Source organism: Oncorhynchus clarkii, chromosome 4 (genome assembly GCF_045791955.1).
Source record: "Oncorhynchus clarkii lewisi isolate Uvic-CL-2024 chromosome 4, UVic_Ocla_1.0, whole genome shotgun sequence".
Taxonomy (NCBI): Eukaryota; Metazoa; Chordata; class Actinopteri; order Salmoniformes; family Salmonidae; genus Oncorhynchus; species Oncorhynchus clarkii.
The window spans coordinates 32,584,592-32,605,564 of record NC_092150.1 but is presented as its reverse complement, the minus strand read 5'-3'; the positions used below and the strand labels follow the sequence as shown (position 1 = coordinate 32,605,564).

Genomic DNA, 20,973 nt, shown 5'->3' with positions numbered 1-20,973 from the left:
TGTGAAGAATCAACAACAAGTGGGACACAATCATGAAGTGGAACGACATTTATTGGATATTTCAAACTTTTTTAACAAATCAAAAACTGAAAAATTGGGCGTGCAAAATTATTCATCCCCCTTAAGTTAATACTTTGTAGCGCCACCTTTTGCTGTGATTACAGCTGTAAGTCGCTTGGGGTATGTCTCTATCAGTTTTGCACATCGAGAGACTGAATTTTTTTCCCATTCCTCCTTGCAAAACTGCTCGAGCTCAGTGAGGTTGGATGGAGAGCATTTGTGAACAGCAGTTTTCAGTTCTTTCCACAGATTCTCGATTGGATTCAGGTCTGGACTTTGACTTGGCCATTCTAACACCTGGATATGTTTATTTTTGAACCATTCCATTGTAGATTTTGCTTTATGTTTTGGATCATTGTCTTGTTGGAAGACAAATCTCCGTCCCAGTCTCAGGTCTTTTGCAGACTCCATCAGGTTTTCTTCCAGAATGGTCCTGTATTTGGCTCCATCCATCTTCCCATCAATTTTAACCATCTTCCCTGTCCCTGCTGAAGAAAAGCAGGCCCAAACCATGATGCTGCCACCACCTTGTTTGACAGTGGGGATGGTGTGTTCAGCTGTGTTGCTTTTACGCCAAACATAACGTTTTGCATTGTTGCCAAAAAGTTCAATTTTGGTTTCATCTGACCAGAGCACCTTCTTCCACATGTTTGGTGTGTCTCCCAGGTGGCTTGTGGCAAACTTTAAACTACACTTTTTATGGATATCTTTAAGAAATGGCTTTCTTCTTGCCACTCTTCCATAACGGCCAGATTTGTGCAATATACGACTGACTGATTGTTGTCCTATGGACAGAGTCTCCCACCTCAGCTGTAGATCTCTGCAGTTCATCCAGAGTGATCATGGGCCTCTTGGCTGCATCTCTGATCAGTCTTCTCCTTGTATGAGCTGAAAGTTTAGAGGGACGGCCAGGTCTTGGTAGATTTGCAGTGGTCTGATACTCCTTCCATTTCAATATTATCGCTTGCACAGTGCTCCTTGGGATGTTTAAAGCTTGGGAAATCTTTTTGTATCCAAATCCGGCTTTAAACTTCTTCACAACAGTATCTCGAACCTGCCTGGTGTGTTCCTTGTTCTTCATGATGCTCTCTGCACTTTTAACGGACCTCTGAGACTATCACAGTGCAGGTGCATTTATAAGGAGACTTGATTACACACAGGTGGATTGTATTTATCATCATTAGTCATTTAGGTCAACATTGGATCATTCAGAGATCCTCACTGAACTTCTGGAGAGAGTTTGCTGCACTGAAAGTAAAGGGGCTGAATAATTTTGCACGCCCAACTTTTCAGTTTTTGATTTGTTAAACAAGTTTGAAATATCCAATAAATGTCGTTCCACTTCATGATTGTGTCCCACTTGTTGTTGATTCTTCACAAAAAAATACAGTTTTATATCTTTATGTTTGAAGCCTGAAATGTGGCAAAAGGTCGCAAAGTTCAAGGGGGCCGAATACTTTCGCAAGGCACTGTAACTGGGAGAGAGGGACAGGTGAGGTGGTGTTGTGGTTCTAACTGGGAGAGAGTGACAGGTGAGGTGGTGTTGTGGTTCTAACTGGGAGAGAGTGGCAGGTGATGTGGTGTTGTGGTTCTAACTGGGAGAGAGTGACAGGTGAGGTGGTGTTGTGGTTCTAACTGGGAGAGAGTGACAGGTGAGGTGGTGTTGTGGTTCTAACTGGGAGAGAGGGGCAGGTGAGGTGGGGTTGTGGTTCTAACTGGGAGAGAGTGACAGGTGATGTGGTGTTGTGGTTCTAACTGGGAGAGAGTGACAGGTGAGGTGGTGTTGTGGTTCTAACTGGGAGAGAGTGACAGGTGAGGTGGTGTTGTGGTTCTAACTGGGAGAGAGGGACAGGTGGGGTGGTGTTGTGGTTTAACTGGGAGAGAGGGACAGGTGGGGTGGTGTTGTGGTTCTAACTGGGAGAGAGGGACAGGTGAGGTGGTGTTGTGGTTCTAACTGGGAGAGAGGGACAGGTGAGGTGGTGTTGTGGTTCTAACTGGGAGAGAGGGACAGGTGTGGTGGTGTTGTGGTTCTAACTGGGAGAGAGGGACAGGTGTTGTGGTGTTGTGGTTCTAACTGGGAGATAGTGACAGGTGAGGTGGTGTTGTGGTTTAACTGGGAAAGAGGGACAGGTGGGGTGGTGTTGTGGTTCTAACTGGGAGAGAGGGACAGGTGAGGTGGTGTTGTGGTTCTAACTGGGAGAGAGGGACAGGTGTGGTGGTGTTGTGGTTTAACTGGGAGAGAGGGACAGGTGGGGTGGTGTGGTGGTTCTAGCTGGGAGAGAGGTTCAGGTGTTGTGGTGTTGTGGTTCTAACTGGGAGATAGTGACAGGTGAGGTGGTGTTGTGGTTCTAACTGGGAGAGAGGGACAGGTGTGGTGGTGTTGTGGTTCTAGCTGGGAGAGAGGTTCAGGTGTTGTGGTGTTGTGGTTCTAACTGGGAGATAGTGACAGGTGAGGTGGTGTTGTGGTTCTAATTGGGAGAGAGGGACAGGTGTTGTGGTTCTAACTGGGAGAGAGGGACAGGTGAGGTGGTGTTGTGGTTTAACTGGGAGAGAGGGACAGGTGTGGTGGTGTTGTGGTTCTAACTGGGAGAGAGGGACAGGTGTTGTGGTGTTGTGGTTCTAACTGGGAGAGAGTGACAGGTGAGGTGGTGTTGTGGTTCTAATTGGGAGAGAGGGACAGGTGTTGTGGTTCTAACTGGGAGAGAGGGACAGGTGGGGTGGTGTTGTGGTTCTAACTGGGAGAGAGTGACAGGTGAGGTGGTGTAGTGGTTCTAACTGGGAGAGAGGGACAGGTGTGGTGGTGTTGTGGTTTTAACTGGGAGAGAGTGACAGGTGAGGTGGTGTTGTGGTTCTGGTGCTATACATGTAGGTTTACCATCAAGCCCTATAGTAAGTACTGAAGAAATCCACTATTATTAAAAACACTTAGACAACTGAAGCAAGCTAACACACTGACCTCAGGAAATGTACCTTTACTAGTTGGGGATATTCATTTTTGCTTCTGATGGATTAATTATTTTCTACTCTATATGTATATGGGTTATTCCACAGAGGTGGTGTAAATTGCTATCCCACCCCAAAATAATCTAAGACAAACATATTGTTAAATTAGTAAAGTAGAAAGTCATTGTTTATACACCTATTTCTAATGAGAGGTGGCTGTCCCAAACCCTGACTGCTAAACGTCATGTTTAAAAATAAAGCAATTCATGATTGTCACTTTTCTAACTATTATTTCAATAGAACATATATATATTTGTTCTATTATCACATTGAAAGACACTGATCTAATAATTAGTTGATTTATTTTTAAACATCTTTCTCTGAAAATGCAGACAGACATTATAAAATAAATGTCAAATGAATGTGCCTTAAGCCACAACCCTACAAATATTACCAGGTGATGGGATTGCACCCCTCTCCAATATGGCACAATGTCAGTAGTCTGTATGTCTAAACATTATTAAGAAAATTAGTAAGAAAGTTGCTAAATCTTAATGTAATTTTAAGAAGTGTCACTACCGAACATCTGATATACAGACGGCATCCCCAGCCGCGCCCTTAGAGCATGCGCAGACCAGCTGGCCGGTGTGTTTACGGACATATTCAATCAATCCCTATACCAGTCTGCTGTTCCCACATGCTTCAAGAGGGCCACCATTGTTCCTGTTCCCAAGAAAGCTAAGGTAACTGAGCTAAACGACTACCGCCCCGTAGCACTCACTTCCGTCATCATGAAGTGCTTTGAGAGACTAGTCAAGGACCATATCACCTCCACCCTACCTGACACCCTAGACCCACTCCAATTTGCTTACCGCCCAAATAGGTCCACAGACGATGCAATCTCAACCACACTGCACACTGCCCTAACCCATCTGGACAAGAGGAATACCTATGTGAGAATGCTGTTCATTGACTACAGCTCGGCATTCAACACCATAGTACCCTCCAAGCTCGTCATCAAGCTCGAGACCCTGGGTCTCGACCCCGCCCTGTGCAACTGGGTACTGGACTTCCTGACGGGCCGCCCCCCAGGTGGTGAGGGTAGGCAACAACATCTCCTCCCCGCTGATCCTCAACACTGGGGCCCCACAAGGGTGCGTTCTGAGCCCTCTCCTGTACTCCCTGTTCACCCACGACTGCGTGGCCACGCACGCCTCCAACTCAATCATCAAGTTTGCGGACGACACAACAGTGGTAGGCTTGATTACCAACAACGACGAGACGGCCTACAGGGAGGAGGTGAGGGCCCTCGGAGTGTGGTGTCAGGAAAATAACCTCACACTCAACGTCAACAAAACTAAGGAGATGATTGTGGACTTCAGGAAACAGCAGAGGGAACACCCCCCTATCCACATCGATGGAACAGTAGTGGAGAGGGTAGCAAGTTTTAAGTTCCTCGGCATACACATCACAGACAAACTGAATTGGTCCACTCACACAGACAGCATTGTGAAGAAGGCGCAGCAGCGCCTCTTCAACCTCAGGAGGCTGAAGAAATTCGGCTTGTCACCAAAAGCACTCACAAACTTCTACAGATGCACAATCGAGAGCATCCTGGCGGGCTGTATCACCGCCTGGTACGGCAACTGCTCCGCCCTCAACCGTAAGGCTCTCCAGAGGGTAGTGAGGTCTGCACAACGCATCACCGGGGGCAAACTACCTGCCCTCCAGGACACCTACACCACCCGATGTCACAGGAAGGCCATAAAGATCATCAAGGACATCAACCACCCGAGCCACTGCCTGTTCACCCCGCTATCATCCAGAAGGCGAGGTCAGTACAGGTGCATCAAAGCTGGGACCGAGAGACTGAAAAACAGCTTCTATCTCAAGGCTATCAGACTGTTAAACAGCCACCACTAACATTGAGTGGCTGCTGCCAACACACTGACACTGACTCAACTCCAGCCACTTTAATAATGGGAATTGATGGGAAATGATGTAAATATATCACTAGCCACTTTAAACAATGCTACCTTATATAATGTTACTTACCCTACATTATTCATCTCATATGCATACGTATATACTGTACTCTATATCATCGACTGTATCCTTATGTAATACATGTATCACTAGCCACTTTAACTATGCCACTTTGTTTACATACTCATCTCATATGTATATACTGTACTCGATACAATCTACTGTATCTGCCTATGCTGCTCTGTACCATCACTCATTCATATATCCTTATGTACATATTCTTAATCCCCTCACACTGTGTACAAGACAGTAGTTTTGGAATTGTTAGTTAGATTACTTGTTGGTTATTACTGCATTGTCGGAACTAGCAGCACAAGCATTTCGCTACACTCGCATTAACATCTGCTAACCATGTGTATGTGACAAATAAAATTTGATTTGATTTGATTTACAGTTGAAGTCGGAAGTTTACATACACTTAGGTTGGAGTCATTAAAACTAGTTTTTCAACCACTCCACAAATTTCTTGTTAACAAACTATAGTTTTGGCAAGTCGGATCTACTTTGTGCACGACAAGTCATTTTTCCAACAATTGTTCACAGACAGATTATTTCACTGTATCACAATTCCAGTAGGTCAGAAATGTACAATTGTACAAAACAATTGTAGACCTCCACAAGTCTGGTTCATCCTTGGGAGCAATTTCCAAATGCCTGAAGGTACCATGTTCATCTGTACAAATAATAGTACACAATTATAAACACCATTGGACCACGTAGCCGTCATACCGCTCAGGAAGGAGACGCGTTCGTTCTGTCTCCTAGAGATGAACGTACTTTGGTGCGAAAAGTGCAAATCAATCCCAGAACAACAGCGAAGGACCTTGTGAAGATGGAGGAAACCGGTACATAAGTATCTATATCCACAGTAAAACGAGTCCTATATCGACATAACCTGAAAGGCCGCTCAGCATGGAAGAAGCCACAGCTCCAAAACTGCCATAAAAAAGACAGACTACGGTTTGCAACTGCACATGGGGACAAAGATCGTACTTTTTGGAGAAATGTCTCTGGTCTGATGAGACAAGAATATAACTGTTTGGCTATAATTACAATTGTTATGTTTGGAGAAAAAGGGGCTTGCAAGCCAAAGAACACCATCCGAAGCACGGGGGTGGCAGCATCATGTTGTGGGGGTGCTTTGCTGCAGGAGGGACTGGTGCACTTCACAAAATAGATGGCATCATGAGGAACGGAAATTATGTGGATATATTGAAGCAATATCTCAAGACATCAGTCAGGAAGCTAAAGCTTGGTCGCAAATGGGTATTCCAAATGGACAATGACCCCAAGCATACTTCCAAAGTTGTGGCAAAATGGCTTAAGGACAACAAAGTGTGACCATCACAAAGCCCTGACCTCAATCCCAAATTTGTGGGCAGAACTGAAAAAGCGTGTACGTGTAGGCAAAGAGGCCTATAAACCTGAATCAGTTACACCAGCTCTGTCAGGAGAAAAGGGCCAAAATTCACCCAATTTATTATGGCAAGCTTGTGGAAGGCAACCCGAAACGTTTGACCCAAGTTAAACAATTTAAAGACAATGCTACCAAATACTAATTGAGTGTATGCAAACTTCTGACCTGCTGGGAATGTGATGAAAGAAATAAAAGCTGAAATAAATCATTCTCTCTACTATTATTCTGACATTTCACATTATTAAAATAAAGTGGTGATCCTAACTGACCTAAGCCAGGGAATTTTGCTAGTGTTTTCCTGGCAACCGCCAAACCCATATTTGTTCGTCGGACTGCTAGATGGTGAAGTGTGATTCATCACTCCAGAGAACGCGTTTCCAGTGCTCTAGAGTCCAATGGGGGGCAAGCGTTACACCACTCCAGCTGACACTTGGCATTGGGATCTTAGGCTTGTCTGCGGCTGCTCGGCCATGGAAACCCATTTAATGAAGCTCCCGACGAACAGATGCTTCCAGAGGCTGTTTGGAACATGGTAGTGAGTGTTGCAACTGAGGACAGAACTTTTTACGCGCTACGCCTTTCAACGGTCCAGTTCTGTGCGCTTGTGTGGTCTACCACTTCACAGCTGAACCATTGTTGCCCCTTAGATGTTTCCACTTTACAATAACAGCACTTGCAGTTGATCAGGGCAGATCTAACAGGGCAGAAATGTTGGCAAGGTGGCATCGCTATGACAGTGCCTCATTGAAAGTCACTGAAAGTCGCTCTTCAGTACGGGCCATTGTACTGCCAGTGTTTGTCTATGGAGATTGCATGGCTGTGTGCTTGATTTTATACAACATATAGTGTATACAAAATATGCAAAGTGTGGTTTTGAGAATAAAATATATGTTTGCTGGGATGTACAGTGCATTAGGAAAATATTCAGACCCCTTCACTTTTTCCATGTCAGAGCAAAAACCAAGCCATGAGGTAGAAGGAATTGTCCATAGAGTTCTAAGACAGGATTGTGTCAAGGGCACAGATCTGAGGAAGGGTACTTAAAAATGTCTGCAGCTTTGAAGGTCACCAAGAACGCAGTGGCCTCCATCATTCTTAAATGGAAGTTTGGAACCACCAAGACTCTTCCTAGAGCTTGACACCCGACCAAACTGAGTAACAGGGTAGATGGGCCTTGGTCAGGGAGGTGCCCAAGAACTTGATGGTCACTCTGACAGAGCTCCAGAGTTCCTCAGTAGAGATGGGAGAACCTCCCAGAAGGAAAACCATCTCTGCAGCACTCCACCAATCAGGTCTTTATGGTAGAGTGGCCAGACGGAAGCCACTCCTCAGTAAAAGGCAAATGACAGCCCGCTTGGAGTATGCCAAAAGGCACCTAAAGGACTCTCAGACCATGAGAAACAAGATTCTCTGATCTGATGAAACCAAGTTTGAATTATTTGGCCTGAATGCCAAGCGTCACGTCTGGAGGAAACCTGGTACCAACCCTACGGTGAAGCATGGCGGTGGCAGCATCATGCTGTGAGGATAGGATGTTTTTCAGCAGCAGGGACTGGGAGACTAGTCAGGATCGTGGCAAAGATGAACAGAGCAAAGTACAGAGAGATCCTTGATGGAAAGCTTGTAGCGTCATACCCAAGAAGACTAGAGGCTGTAATCGATGCAAAAGGTGCATGAACAAAGTACTCAGTAAAGGGTCTGAATACATATGTAAATATAATAATACATTTTTTTTCTATAAAAATTTGCAAAAATTTCAAAAAAACTGCTTTTCCTTTACCATTATGAGGTATTGTTTGTAGATTGATGAGGGGGGAAAACAATTTCATCAATTTTAGAATAAGACTGTAACGCAAAACAAAATGGAAAAAAAGTCAAGGGGTCTGAATATGTTACGAATGCACTGTACATCTGTCCAAATGAAAGATAGCAAGCCATATGTTAGCTATGGTGATAAGTAAAAAAATATTTTTTTCCCAAACCGAAACAGTCACAACTGAAACAATTGACACCATAGAGATATATAAAGAGATCTCATCTTTGTATATGTGCCATTATGGAGTTTGTGACAGCCATTGAGGCTACCTTCAATTTAAAGTTGCATGCGCTATACTCTATCCACTGACCTACAGTGGACCACCATGTGGGTAGTGGAAAAGTGCACACTTAAGGAAAAAGTGTAGAGTATTGCGATGCATAGCCAGCAGGGGGGCTGCAACCCTCCAACAGCCCAAACACTGTCTATAATGTGCTCTACTGTACCCTATTCTACTGTTCTGTTATCTACTATACCCTACTCTATTATACTGTACTCTACTGAACTGTACTCGAGTTTACTCCACTTGAGGTTCTTTCAATTTAAGAAAGGGCCCTTGGTCATGGTCTCAACTCACTGGGTCTGGATCTTGGGACCAATGTCCTGGTATAAACATGGTCTTGGCTCCTGGATATTATTTTAGTCTTTGGTTTACAAACCATATGCAACCCAATTCAGGGTTAATACACATTTTGACAGATGGGAATTTCATAACTTCTACATGACTTTTCACCAAATTTCCATGACCAACAATTGGCGGCATCTCGATGTACTTCTTGATGTAAAAAGTATGCGTAATGTGGTATGTTTTTGGGACATAACGAAAACATGAATACATGCTAATAATAGGTAAACAGTTAACGAGAGGGTACAAGATATGTTTTGAATTGGCTAACTAATTATTAGTCTATAGTCAATTATATTTTATAGGCCATGCCTACCTGCAGCTGCAACATCCAACTGTCTCTCCCTCCTTGAGCAACAGCACACTTGTCTCACACACATGCATGCGATGCGCACAAACACAGACGTGCTAGTGTCATTCCGATCCTGGCTGATTTTTATTTGATTGATAAAATATCTAAAAACGGTGCCTAAATAAATTATATTAACAGAAATTACTAAATACATTTCCATGACTTTTCCAAAAACTTTCAGGATATGATCATTTTCCAAAACTTTTCCAGGCCAGGAAAACACCATTTTTGTATTTTCATAACCATATGAACCCTGCCAATTTGAAGAAGATAATGCTCTCTGATAATTGGCTGATCACTCCCGACCCATAGGAATCCACACCCACTTGGACTACTTTTAAATGGTGGAAACCCTTAATAGTAATGTCTATACCAAAACGAGTAATTTCTATCTACAGTCCTCTATTTCTCTCTATGATTGACACTTGACACGAAAACGCCTGGGGTTTTGCCAAAATAAAGAAAGGAAACGTGATAATTTAAACATCTAACAACATAATTAATTAGATGCACAAATACTTCAATCAATCAATGAAGTTTCAGATTCATGCAATCAACATTGAACATTTTACAGAGAACAATCAAGATTATTTGAAATATTTAACTGAATTCTTCATCACCCCACTAAATGGATCAGTACTGAAAATAGTGGTAAAAGTTGCAATAAAAGGGAGAACCATGTACAGTGGTGATCATTTTGATTAACCTTCGATTACAGATTCATTTGAAAGAAACGTTATTTTCATACCAAATTAACAAAATGGTAAACATATTATTTTTAACCTGATTTTCAAAACCTTTCAATTTAATTCAGAGAGATATATGCAATGCAAACAAAGTGTGTAAGAAGTATACAGTGCATTCAGAAAATATTCCAACACCTTGTCTTTTTCCACATTTTGTTACGTTGCAGGATTATCCTAAAATGTATTAAATTGTTTTTTCCCGCTCATCAATCTACACACAATACCTCCATAATGACAAACTATCACATTTACATAAGTATTCAGACCCTTTACTCAGTACTTTGTAGAAGAACCTTTGGCAGTAATTACAGCCTCGAGTCTTCTTGGGTATGATGCTACAAGTTTGGCACACCTGTATTTGGGGAGTTTCTCCCATTCAGAGTGACCATCGGGTTGTTGACCAAGGCCCTTCTCCCCCGATTGTTCAGTTTGGCCGGGCGGCCAGCTCTAAGAAGAGTCTTGGTGGTTCCAAATTTCTTCCATTTAAGAATGATGGAGACCATTTTGTTCTTGGGGACCTTCAATGCTGCAGACATTTTTTGGTACCCTTCCCCAGATCTTCGCCTCGACACAATCCTGTCTCGGAGCTCTACAAACAATTCCTTTGATCTCATGGCTTGGTTTTTCCTCTGACATGCACTGTCAACTTATATAGACAGGTGTGTGCCTTTCCAAATCATGTCCAATCAATTGAATTTACCATAGGTCGACTCCAATCAAGTAGAAACATCTCAAGGATGATCAATGGAAACAGGATGCACCTAAACTCAATTTCGAGTCTCATTGCAAAGGGTCTGAATACTTATGTAAATAAGTTTTGTCATTATGGGGTATAGTGAGTAGTTTGATGAGTAAATTTTTTTATTTAATACATTTTAGAACAAGGCTGAAACGTAACAAAAAGTTGAAAAAGGGAAATGGTCTGAATACTTCCAGAATGCACTGTATATGTCTACCTGACAGTATGTTTGGATACAACTTCACATTTTTTAAGGTACATACCTGGCACTGGCTCTGGGTGGTAGGTCTATTATGGCACCATACATGAACTGTAGGAGAATCTCCATCTCATCTGGACCCAGACTGAAAATAACAACAGTGTTGTTACCTCTGTAGGCAAAGTAGAACCATCATCCCACTTCAAATCTACTGTCTGATCTGCCGTCTGATCTGGGGTGCTGTAGGCTTTTAATTCAAGCTATAAGCGTGAAGAAATTGTACAAGTGTCTCTTGCAAAACTGATTTTATCTTACTGAACTAAAAATAATGGTTCAATAAATAATATCTAAACATCTATTTATTGAGCCAAATTATGTTTTTCATAAAATGCAATTCTAAGTGAAGAGCAGCACTAAAAAACATTGTCACTCGGGCCTACGGGGTATTTCCCCCAGAGTCCTCCAGTACAGTGCCTCAGCACACCCATCCTGCATGGTGACAGAGTGTCATCCCCAATTACTCTCAGATCAGCCAAGCTGAGACGAGTGACATTACTCTCCCCTTAGGAGAGTGCTGCCTCGTTTGTCTCTGCTGCCACACCGCTCTGACGGCAAGGGTAGAGAGGACTTAAAAACAAGGGTAGATGACCTGGTTTGGAAATTATCTGAGTGAGTGGAATCACACTGTCTGTAGTTAGCGGTTTGTTTGCAGTCAATTCAGATAGTATACAAAAAATGTAAATTCCACTTAATGACTTCTCAATAAAGCAGAAGCAATTTATTTTAAACGTTTTTACATTTCTGAATGTTAAATTTAAATAATTTCCTGAAGTGACTGCCTTCAATTCAAATTGAGACTAACCCTGGTGTGTGCATGAAACTCCATAAAGAGCCAGCCTGATATAGGCTAATATATTCTCAGCACCCACAGTATGAATTATTAATACAGTATAGGATAGGCAGCAGACTTCAATTATTGTTGGGAGACAATGAGCCTTGTTATTGATACACCAGAGTGGAGGTATAGGTTACGTCCCAAATGGCAGCCTATTCACTTTATAGTGCACACCTTCTGGCAAAAGTAGTGCACTATATAGGGAATAAGCTGCAATTTGGGACGTAGCCGTAGACATTACCGACAAATAGGCATTATAGACGAAGAAGGACTTCAGTCCTAATCATCCCTTGGCTAGTATGTACAGTTGAAGTCGGAAGTTTACAAACACCTTAAACTGATAAATGTATTTGGCTTTCACAATTCCTGACATTTAATCCTAGTAAAAATTCCCTGGCTTAGGTCAGTTAGGATCACCACTTCATTTTAAGAATGTGAAATGTCAGAACAATAGTTGAGAGAATTATTTCTTTCAGAGTTTATTTCTTTCATCACATTCCAAGTGGGCCAGAAGTTTACATACACGCAATTAGTATTTGGTAGTATTGCCTTTAAATTGATTAACTTGGGTCAAACATTTCAAGCAGTCTCAACAAGTCGGGTTCATCCGTGGGATGAATTTCCAAACGCCTGAAGGTACCACGTTCATCTGTACAAATAATAGTACGCAAGTTTAAACACCATTGGACCACACAGCCATTATACCGCTCAGGAAGGAGACGCGTTCGGTCTCCTAGAGATGAACGTTCTTTGGTGCGAAAGGTGCAAATCAATCCCAGAACAACAGCAAAGGACCTTGTGAAGATGGAGGAAACAGGTACATAAGTGTCTATATCCACAGTAAAACGAGTCCTATATCGACATAACCCGAAAGGCCGCTCAGCAAGGAAGAAGCCACTGCTCCAAAAGCTCCATAAAAATTACAGACTACGGTTTGCAACTGCACATGGGGACTTTTTGGAGAAATGTCTCTGGTCTGTTGAAACAAGAATAGAACTGTTTGGCCATAATGACCATCGTTATGTTTGGAGGAAAAAGCCGAAGAACACCATCCCAACCATGAAGCATGGGGGTGGCAGCATCATGTGGGGGTGCTTTGCTGCCGGAGGGACTGGTGCATGACCAGCACAAAAACATCCTGTGGCGGACTGCAATAGCATCGAATAGTCCCCGCGATATGCAACTGTTCAGGGAAGTTAAGAACCAATACACGCAGTCAGTCAGTCAGGAAAGCAAAGGCCAGCTTCTTCAAGCAGAAATTTGCATCCTGTAGCTCTAACTCCAAAAAGTTCCGGGACACTGTAAAGTCCATGGAGAACAAGAGCACCTCCTCCCAGCTGTCCACTGCACTGAGGCTAGGTAACACGGTCACTACCGATAAATCCATGATTATCGAAAACTTCAACAAGCATTTCTCTACGGCTGGCCATGCCTTCCTCCTGGCTACTCCAACCTCGACCAACAGCTCCGCCCCCCCCCCCCCCCGCAGCTACTCGCCCAAGCCTCCCCAGCTTCTCCTTTACCCAAATCCAGATAGCAGATGTTCTGAAAGAGCTGCAAAACCTGGACCCGTACAATCTGGACCCTCTATTTCTGAAACTATCCGCCGCCATTGTCGCAACCCCTATTACTAGCCTGTTCAACCTCTCTTTCATATCGTCTGAGATCCCCAAGGATTGGAAATCTGCCGCAGTCATCCCCCTCTTCAAAGGGGGCGACACCCTGGACCCAAACTGTTACAGACCTATATCCATCCTGCCCTGCCTATCTAAGGTCTTCGAAAGCCAAGTCAACAAACAGATCACTGACCATCTCGAATCCCACCGTACCTTCTCCGCTGTGCAATCTGGTTTCCGAGCCGGTCACGGGTGCACCTCAGCCACGCTCAAGGTACTAAACGATATCATAATCGCCATCGATAAAAGACAGTACTGTGCAGCCGTCTTCATCAACCTGGTCAAGGCTTTCGACGCTGTCAATCACCATATTCTTATCGGCAGACTCAGTAGCCTCGGATTTTCTAATGACTGCCTTGCCTGGTTCACCAACTACTTTGCAGACAGAGTTCAGTGTGTCAAATCGGGGGCATGTTGTCCGGTCCTCTGGCAGTCTCTATGGGGGTGCCACAGGGTTCAATTCTCGGGCAGCTCTTGCTGCGGGCAATTCCTTGATCCACCTCTACGCAGATGACACCATTCTGTATACTTCTGGCCCTTCCTTGTACACTGTGCTATCTAACCTCCAAACGAGCTTCAATGCCATACAACATTCCTTCCGTGGCCTCCAACTGCTCTTAAAACACTAGTAAAACCAAATGCATGCTTTTCAACCGTTCGCTGCCTGCACCCGCACGCCCGACTAGCATCACCACCCTGGATGGTTCCGACCTAGAATATGTGGACATCTATAAGTACCTAGGTGTCTGGCTAGACTGTAAACTCTCCTTCCAGACTCATATCAAACATCTCAAATCTAAAATCAAATCTAGAGTCGGCTTTCTATTCCGCAACAAAGCATCCTTCACTCACGCCGCCAAACTTACCCTAGTAAAACTGACTATCCTACCGATCCTCGACTTCGGCGATGTCATCTACAAAATAGCTTCCAATACTCTGCTCAGCAAACTGGATGCAGTTTATCACAGTGCCTTCCGTTTTGTTACTAAAGCACCTTATACCACCCACCACTGCGACCTGTATGCTCTAGTCGGCTGGCCCTCGCTACATATTCGTCGCCAGACCCACTGGCTCCAAGTCATCTACAAGTCCATGCTAGGTAAAGCTCCGCCTTATCTTAGTTCACTGGTCACGATGGTAACACCCACCCGTAGCACGCGCTCCAGCAGGTGTATCTCACTGATCATCCCTAAAGCCAACACCCGATTTGGCCGCCTTTCCTTCCAGTTCTCTGCTGCCTGTGACTGGAACGAATTGCAAAAATCACTGAAGTTGGAGACTTTTATCTCCCTCACCAACATCTGCTATCTGAGCAGCTAACCGATCGCTGCAGCTGTACATAGTCCATCGGTAAATAGCTCACCCAATTTACCTACCTCATCCCCATACTGTTTATATTTATTTACTTTTCTGCTCTTTTGCACACCAGTATCTCTACCTGCACATGACCATCTGATCATTTATCACTCCAGTGTTAATCTGCAAAATTGTAATTATTCGCATACCTCCTCATGCCTTTTGCACACAATGTATATAGACTATTTTTTTCTTTTTTCTACTGTGTTATTGACCTGTTAATTGTTTACTCCATGTGTAACTCTATGTTGTTGTCTGTTCACAATGCTATGCTTTATCTTGGCCAGGTCGCAGTTGTAAATGAGAACTTGTTCTCAACTAGCCTACCTGGTTAAATAAAGGTGAAATTAAAAAAATAAAAATAAAAAACTTCACAAATTAGATGGCATCATGAGGTAGGGAAATTATGTGGATATATTGAAGCAATATTTCAGGACATCAGTCAGGAAGCTAAAGCTTGGTCGCAAATGGGTCTTCCAAATGGACAATGACCCCAAGCATACTTCCAAAGTTGTGGCAAAATGGCTTAAGGACAACAGAGTCAAGGTATTGGAGATCACATCACAAAGCCCTGACCTCAAGCCCATAGAAAATTTGTGGGCAGAACTGAAAAAGCGTGTGCAAGCAAGGAGGCCTACAAACCTGACTCAGTTACACCAGCTCTGTCAGGAGGAATGGGCCAAAATTCACCCAACTTATTGTGGGAAGCTTGTGAAAGGCTACCCGAAACGTTTGACCCAAGTTATACAATTTAAAGGCAATACTACCAAATACTAATTGAGTGCATGTAAACTTCTGACCCGCTGGTAATGTGATGAAAGAAATAAAAGCTGAAATAAATCACTCTCTACTATTATTCTCACGTTTCACATTATTAAAATAAAGTGGTGATCCTAACTGACCTAAAACGGGGACTTTTTACAAGGACTAAATGTCAGAAATTGTGGAAAACTGAGTTTAAATGTATTTGGCTAAGGTGTATGTATGTAAACTTCTGACTTCAACTGTATGTATGTATGTATGTATGTATGTATGTGTGCCAGAACCTACCCCTGTAGAGTGATGCATTGTCTGGAGCTCTCCATCCAACTCCCACACAGCATAGCTCGGAAATACTGAGACCGCGCACACAGGACCGCCCTAAAAACAAAACACACACAAGTCAAATTTCAGCTGTGTGGCCTGTGCGTGTGTGTGTGTGTGTGGGGTGTAGCTGGCCCTGAAGGGACACATGGTGACGGTATGTCTGGCACACAGACCTTCAGAGAAGTGACTGATCTGGACATCAAAGAACCATTCTGCAGTCTCTGAACTGAAGCCCATGTTTTTACCAAGATGATGCTCAACTGCCACTGAGATGCACATATGACCCTGCAGCACATTGCATATCTAATATGATCTTCAGATCATCTCTAGCATCATGACAGCTCGGGAAAATCATCAGAGTGGATCCACAGTTTTACAGTCACCATTATTCACTAGCTTATCTTGTCATGGACGAGGAAGGCCCCCCCCCCTCCACAGTCAAACCCCTCTGCTTTTCTCTCACACACCCACATACTGTAAATAGTATAGTCTTTATTTAACCCCCCCTTTGCCATTCTGTGATTCCATATACTTGGAGTGTGCTATAATTCTCAGAGTGATCATTTAACTATACTTCAGGATGGGTGTCCTCTTCTGTAGCAGATCTTATTATAGAAGCAGAAATAGACCATGTGACTGGAGAGAATTGACAGCAAAAAAGGCTGCTGAAAGAATTGTGAATGTCTCGAAGCTATTGCAACACATTTCCATCAATTCTAAGTGATTACTGTCACTATTCCTTAAAACAGTGGCTGCCATCTCCCTGGGGCCACCCATACGAAAATGTATGCACACATGACTAAATTGCTTTGGATAAAAGTGTCTGCTAAATTGCATACACTAAATATACAAAAGTTTGTGGACAGCCCTTCAAATGAGTGGATTCGACTATTTCAGCCACACCCGTTGCAGACATGTGTATAATATCGAGCACACAGACATACAATCTCCATAGACAAACATTGGCAGTAAAATGGCCTTACTGAAGAGCTCAGTGACTTTCAATGTGGCACCATCATAAGACGCCAACTTTTCAACAAGTCAGTTTGTCAAATATCTGCCCTGCTCGAACTGCCCTGGTCACCTCTAAGTGCTGTTATTGTGAAGTGGAAACGTCAAGGAGCAAAAGGGAAAGTGGAAAGCCTTCCCAGAAGAGTGGAGGCTGTTATAGCAGCAAAGGGGTGACCAACTCTATATTAATGCCCATGATTTTGGAATGAGATGTTCGATGAGCAAGTGTCCACATACTTTTGACACATACTTTTGACCATGCAGTGTATATTAAGAATATTGGCCACACTTGTGTTATTGGGTTATTGGGAGACACTAAAGTCGTTTAACAAAAGGTAGTCATGATGGTACAGCGTTGTACTCCAAACAGCGTTGTACTCCAAACTTTAGTAGCACCATCAGCCTAACGTATAGAACATGACAAGTCCTCCTGTATGTGGAACAAAAGAGTGACTTCATACAATGAGCTGTAGAAGTCTTGCTGCTGTAAATGAAAGGCTCCAGATTGTGAATGTCAGTCAGTCTCCATGAGGAGGGGAATAGATCTTCTCTTCCCTCAGTAGAGGTAGGTGTGTGTCTGTGTCAGTCAGTCTTGATATCGCTTCTCTTCCCCCAGCCGGGGGAGGAGGGATGGATGAAAGTGATTGGTAGATCACAGCTCAGACCCAGTGGAGTGGCATCGAGAGAAGAAGGGAGCGAGAGAGAACTGCAGAAGGCAGGCAGGCACCACTGGGCTACCATACTAATCAGATTCAGCAGTGTTGCACTGCAGTCAAGGCTCACACGGCATGGAACGCTAGAAAAACACCAAAAAAGGTTTTCCCCGCTTTCATCTGAAGAGGAGCTGCATTACACTGTCTGTCTGTCTGGGTAGATCCCCTGAGCACAGGCAGGGAGGGAGAAACCTGTCTCCATGTTTACTACTAGCACTACCTCTGCACCACTGAATGACCTCACCACAGCGTAACGGCTTGGTGAAACCCTCTGGCCTTGAGGACTGTGATTGTGTTGTACAGCTTACTTTTTATCAATGAATGATAACAGAAACATGAAGATAAATCAAGCAACATTTTTGGACACAGAGACAGATGGTTGTGCTTGGTGCACATTATTGGTTTAAATGCTGGTCTGTGGGGCTTTTTCAGGTTGATGTTTGATTCAAAGGTCAATGTATAATCGTGACCATTTATTGGTGCCTGAAATCCAACTGTTCAGATTGCATGCCAAAATGGTAACCAATATATGCAAATATCCCTTCAAAGTGACGCCTGTATGCAAATGCATAGCACTGTTATAACATGATTTCATGTGACACACAAATACATGAAAAAAAACACACAAGATCAGTAGCTATTATCCAACTCTTCATGTACAAGAAGTGCATCAGTATGTATCAGCATATCATTAGCAGTATCTGTACTCAATCCACTTCCAAACAGCCTTGCATGTGTATCACTATTACATGAGGAACTGCCCAACAATCGATCAAGTTTGAGCATCAGGGAAGTCAATCAAATGCCAGAGAATGTTAATGTAGTAACGAAAGTTCAATCAGTAAGGCTGGTCTGAATGGATCATCCCTTCGTTTATCTAGTGAGTAAGGGGTAATAAATGAGGGGCTGTTATTTTTATGGAAAATAATTCACGTGTGGAACTGACCTTTCACGGAGTTGCATTATTTTACAGAGAACGCATAGAGCCCTGAGTTGATTATCCCTTTTATACCATGGCTATAATTGAACACATTTGCCGCTAGAAATGTGTTTATTTGCAGGTAGAAATGTGTTCAACATCCACTGAAGTAGCTAGCAAGTTTACTAGATAGCTACAGTAGTTGTTATGGTAACCAAATAAACAGACTTGGTAGCTTAGCTAACTATGAAAATCGAACTCAACAATCCCACTACTGTTTTCAATTGGACTTTTACTTTAAAAAGCAGCTCCAACAAAACTTGTAAAAATGAACTATAGCTATTGAATTCTACTGTGCAAATGTACTGTGCGTTACAGGGAAATAATGCACGTTTATAATGTTACCTCATTAGCATAGCAGGATAGCAGTGTTAGTGTTTATGTTACCTCATCAGCATAGCGTCACATCTTTAAACCTCCTTTACTATAAGCAAGTGTACGGAACGTCATTCATCAATTAACTTCAGCCTATGAGCATGGCACACTAAGGCAATTCCACCACGCTCGATGATTAATCTATGGGGTTACTCGTGCAATAATCACTTTCCTTTCCTTTAACATATGAGCATGAATCTAGCGGAGTATTTATATGTCAACTCAAACCTTATGTCTCCCACTCGCTGGGGGGGGGGCAAGGCCTAAAACTATAGAATAAAATTCCATATTGTATTCTGTCTCTATTGTCATGGAGTTAAGCCTTTACTATATGTAGGCCTGGTGTTATGAACTATAACTGCTTTGTGAAAATAATACACCTACTAACGCCACCTACAACGTACTGAGTTGCATCAAATTATGCATAGATAGAAGAGGAATTGAGATGTACAGAGGTTTGATAAGTCCCAGGCGGGGTTTTGTGTTGGAGATAAAAACAAAACAATCATAGTCATTCTCCTACACAAATATTGATTGACCTTTAGACCGTATTGTGCTACTAGGTTTCTTCCTTCTAGGGAGTTTTTTCCTGGACACTCTGCTTCAGTTTGGTCTGTGGTGTCTAGGCCAAGTTACACTAAATCCCTTTGTGACCACTGCTGATGCAAAAAGGACTTCATACATTGTATCGGCCGATTGATTACCTGTGACAGGAGAAGACCTGCTCCCCTACTTGGATGCTGATGTCAGATCCTTCTCCTCTCTGGTAGAGATCCAACAGGTCTGCTCCAAGACCAGAGGCTGGCTCCACAACCACAGCATTATCTGAAAGGGATAGGAATGGAGGGCAATAATAAGACAATAGAATGTATGTGCAAAAAACCTGGTCCTTTGGCCTGGGCAGATCTGACTAGAAGGGCTGTGCACTCCATCCGTTGGACAAAACACAAAGAGTGTTTGTGTGTGAGTGACAGAGAACAAAGCTAAACTGAATAAACATGCAGAACGAGTAGCGTTAGTGTTTACCTAAAAAGGTCAATAAAGCTGTGTTGCCTTATCTGCCCTGGGCTGTTATTGCCAGTAGCAACAACAAGCTACTAAAAGCAATTAAGGGTTAAAGGGAAATTTCACCCTTTTTCAACTTCATATTCATCATCTCCAGCACCACCACAACATCAACATATGTGAAAATGGCGCTTTTCTATGTGTTGTTGTAAAGGAAGATAACTGTTTCCAATGATATCATTAACCAATTAGTAGACAATTAGAAGGCAATCCCTACTCATATTTGGTTAAAACTCACATAATGCACACTGATGATGTCATTGGAAACACTTAACTTCCTCTATTTTCCCCCCACAAAACATAGAAACGAGCCATTTTCACATACTGTATGTTGATGTTGGGGTGGTTCTGGAGATGATGAATATGAAGGAGATTTTATTATTATTTTTATTTTTTTACATGTCCCTTTAAGTCAGATCATTTTGAGTCTCATGGACCGAGGGACCCATAGGGCTTTGGTCAAAGTAGTGCACTAAATAGGGAATAGGAAGCCATTTTGGATGCACATACTGTTGATCTGTTTACCTGAGTCAGTGTGGAGATCGACATCGGGACCATTGAGGACAATAGTAGGCGACTCTGAGTCCTCAGGGATTCCTTCTCCAGCCAAGCCCATGCGTTGGTCTGCTGTGTACATTCGCCTAAAGATTAGTTGAAACAGAAGAAAAGGAAGAAGATTATATTGTCCAATGTACAAGAGGAAATGTGTGTTCAGCTTTATCCCAACCCCTCTAAAACACCTAGGATTAGAATGGTAACAAATGCCTAGGTTAGAGCCTTTGTATACATTCTATGGGGGAATACTACAGTCAGTCATCATTGCTCTGAGCAACAAGGAGACACTGACGCACAGGGTGTAATGTTCCAGAACACA

The 20,973-nt window shown here is 43.0% G+C and overlaps 1 protein-coding gene across 5 annotated transcripts in view; it reads right to left on the bottom strand.

Moving 5' to 3' along the window:
- Positions 1–20,973, bottom strand: part of LOC139406732 (BTB domain containing 8) — a 50,043-nt gene that overhangs the window by 23,121 nt on the left and 5,949 nt on the right. For all 5 annotated transcript variants that reach the window (XM_071149703.1, XM_071149705.1, XM_071149704.1 and 2 more), the window contains 4 exons: positions 20,625–20,740; positions 19,739–19,859; positions 15,921–16,010; positions 11,008–11,088 (listed from right to left, as the gene is read on the bottom strand). In XM_071149703.1, the coding sequence (XP_071005804.1) occupies positions 11,008–11,088; positions 15,921–16,010; positions 19,739–19,859; positions 20,625–20,740 (408 nt within the window). The remainder of the gene's footprint in view (positions 1–11,007; positions 11,089–15,920; positions 16,011–19,738; positions 19,860–20,624; positions 20,741–20,973) is intronic.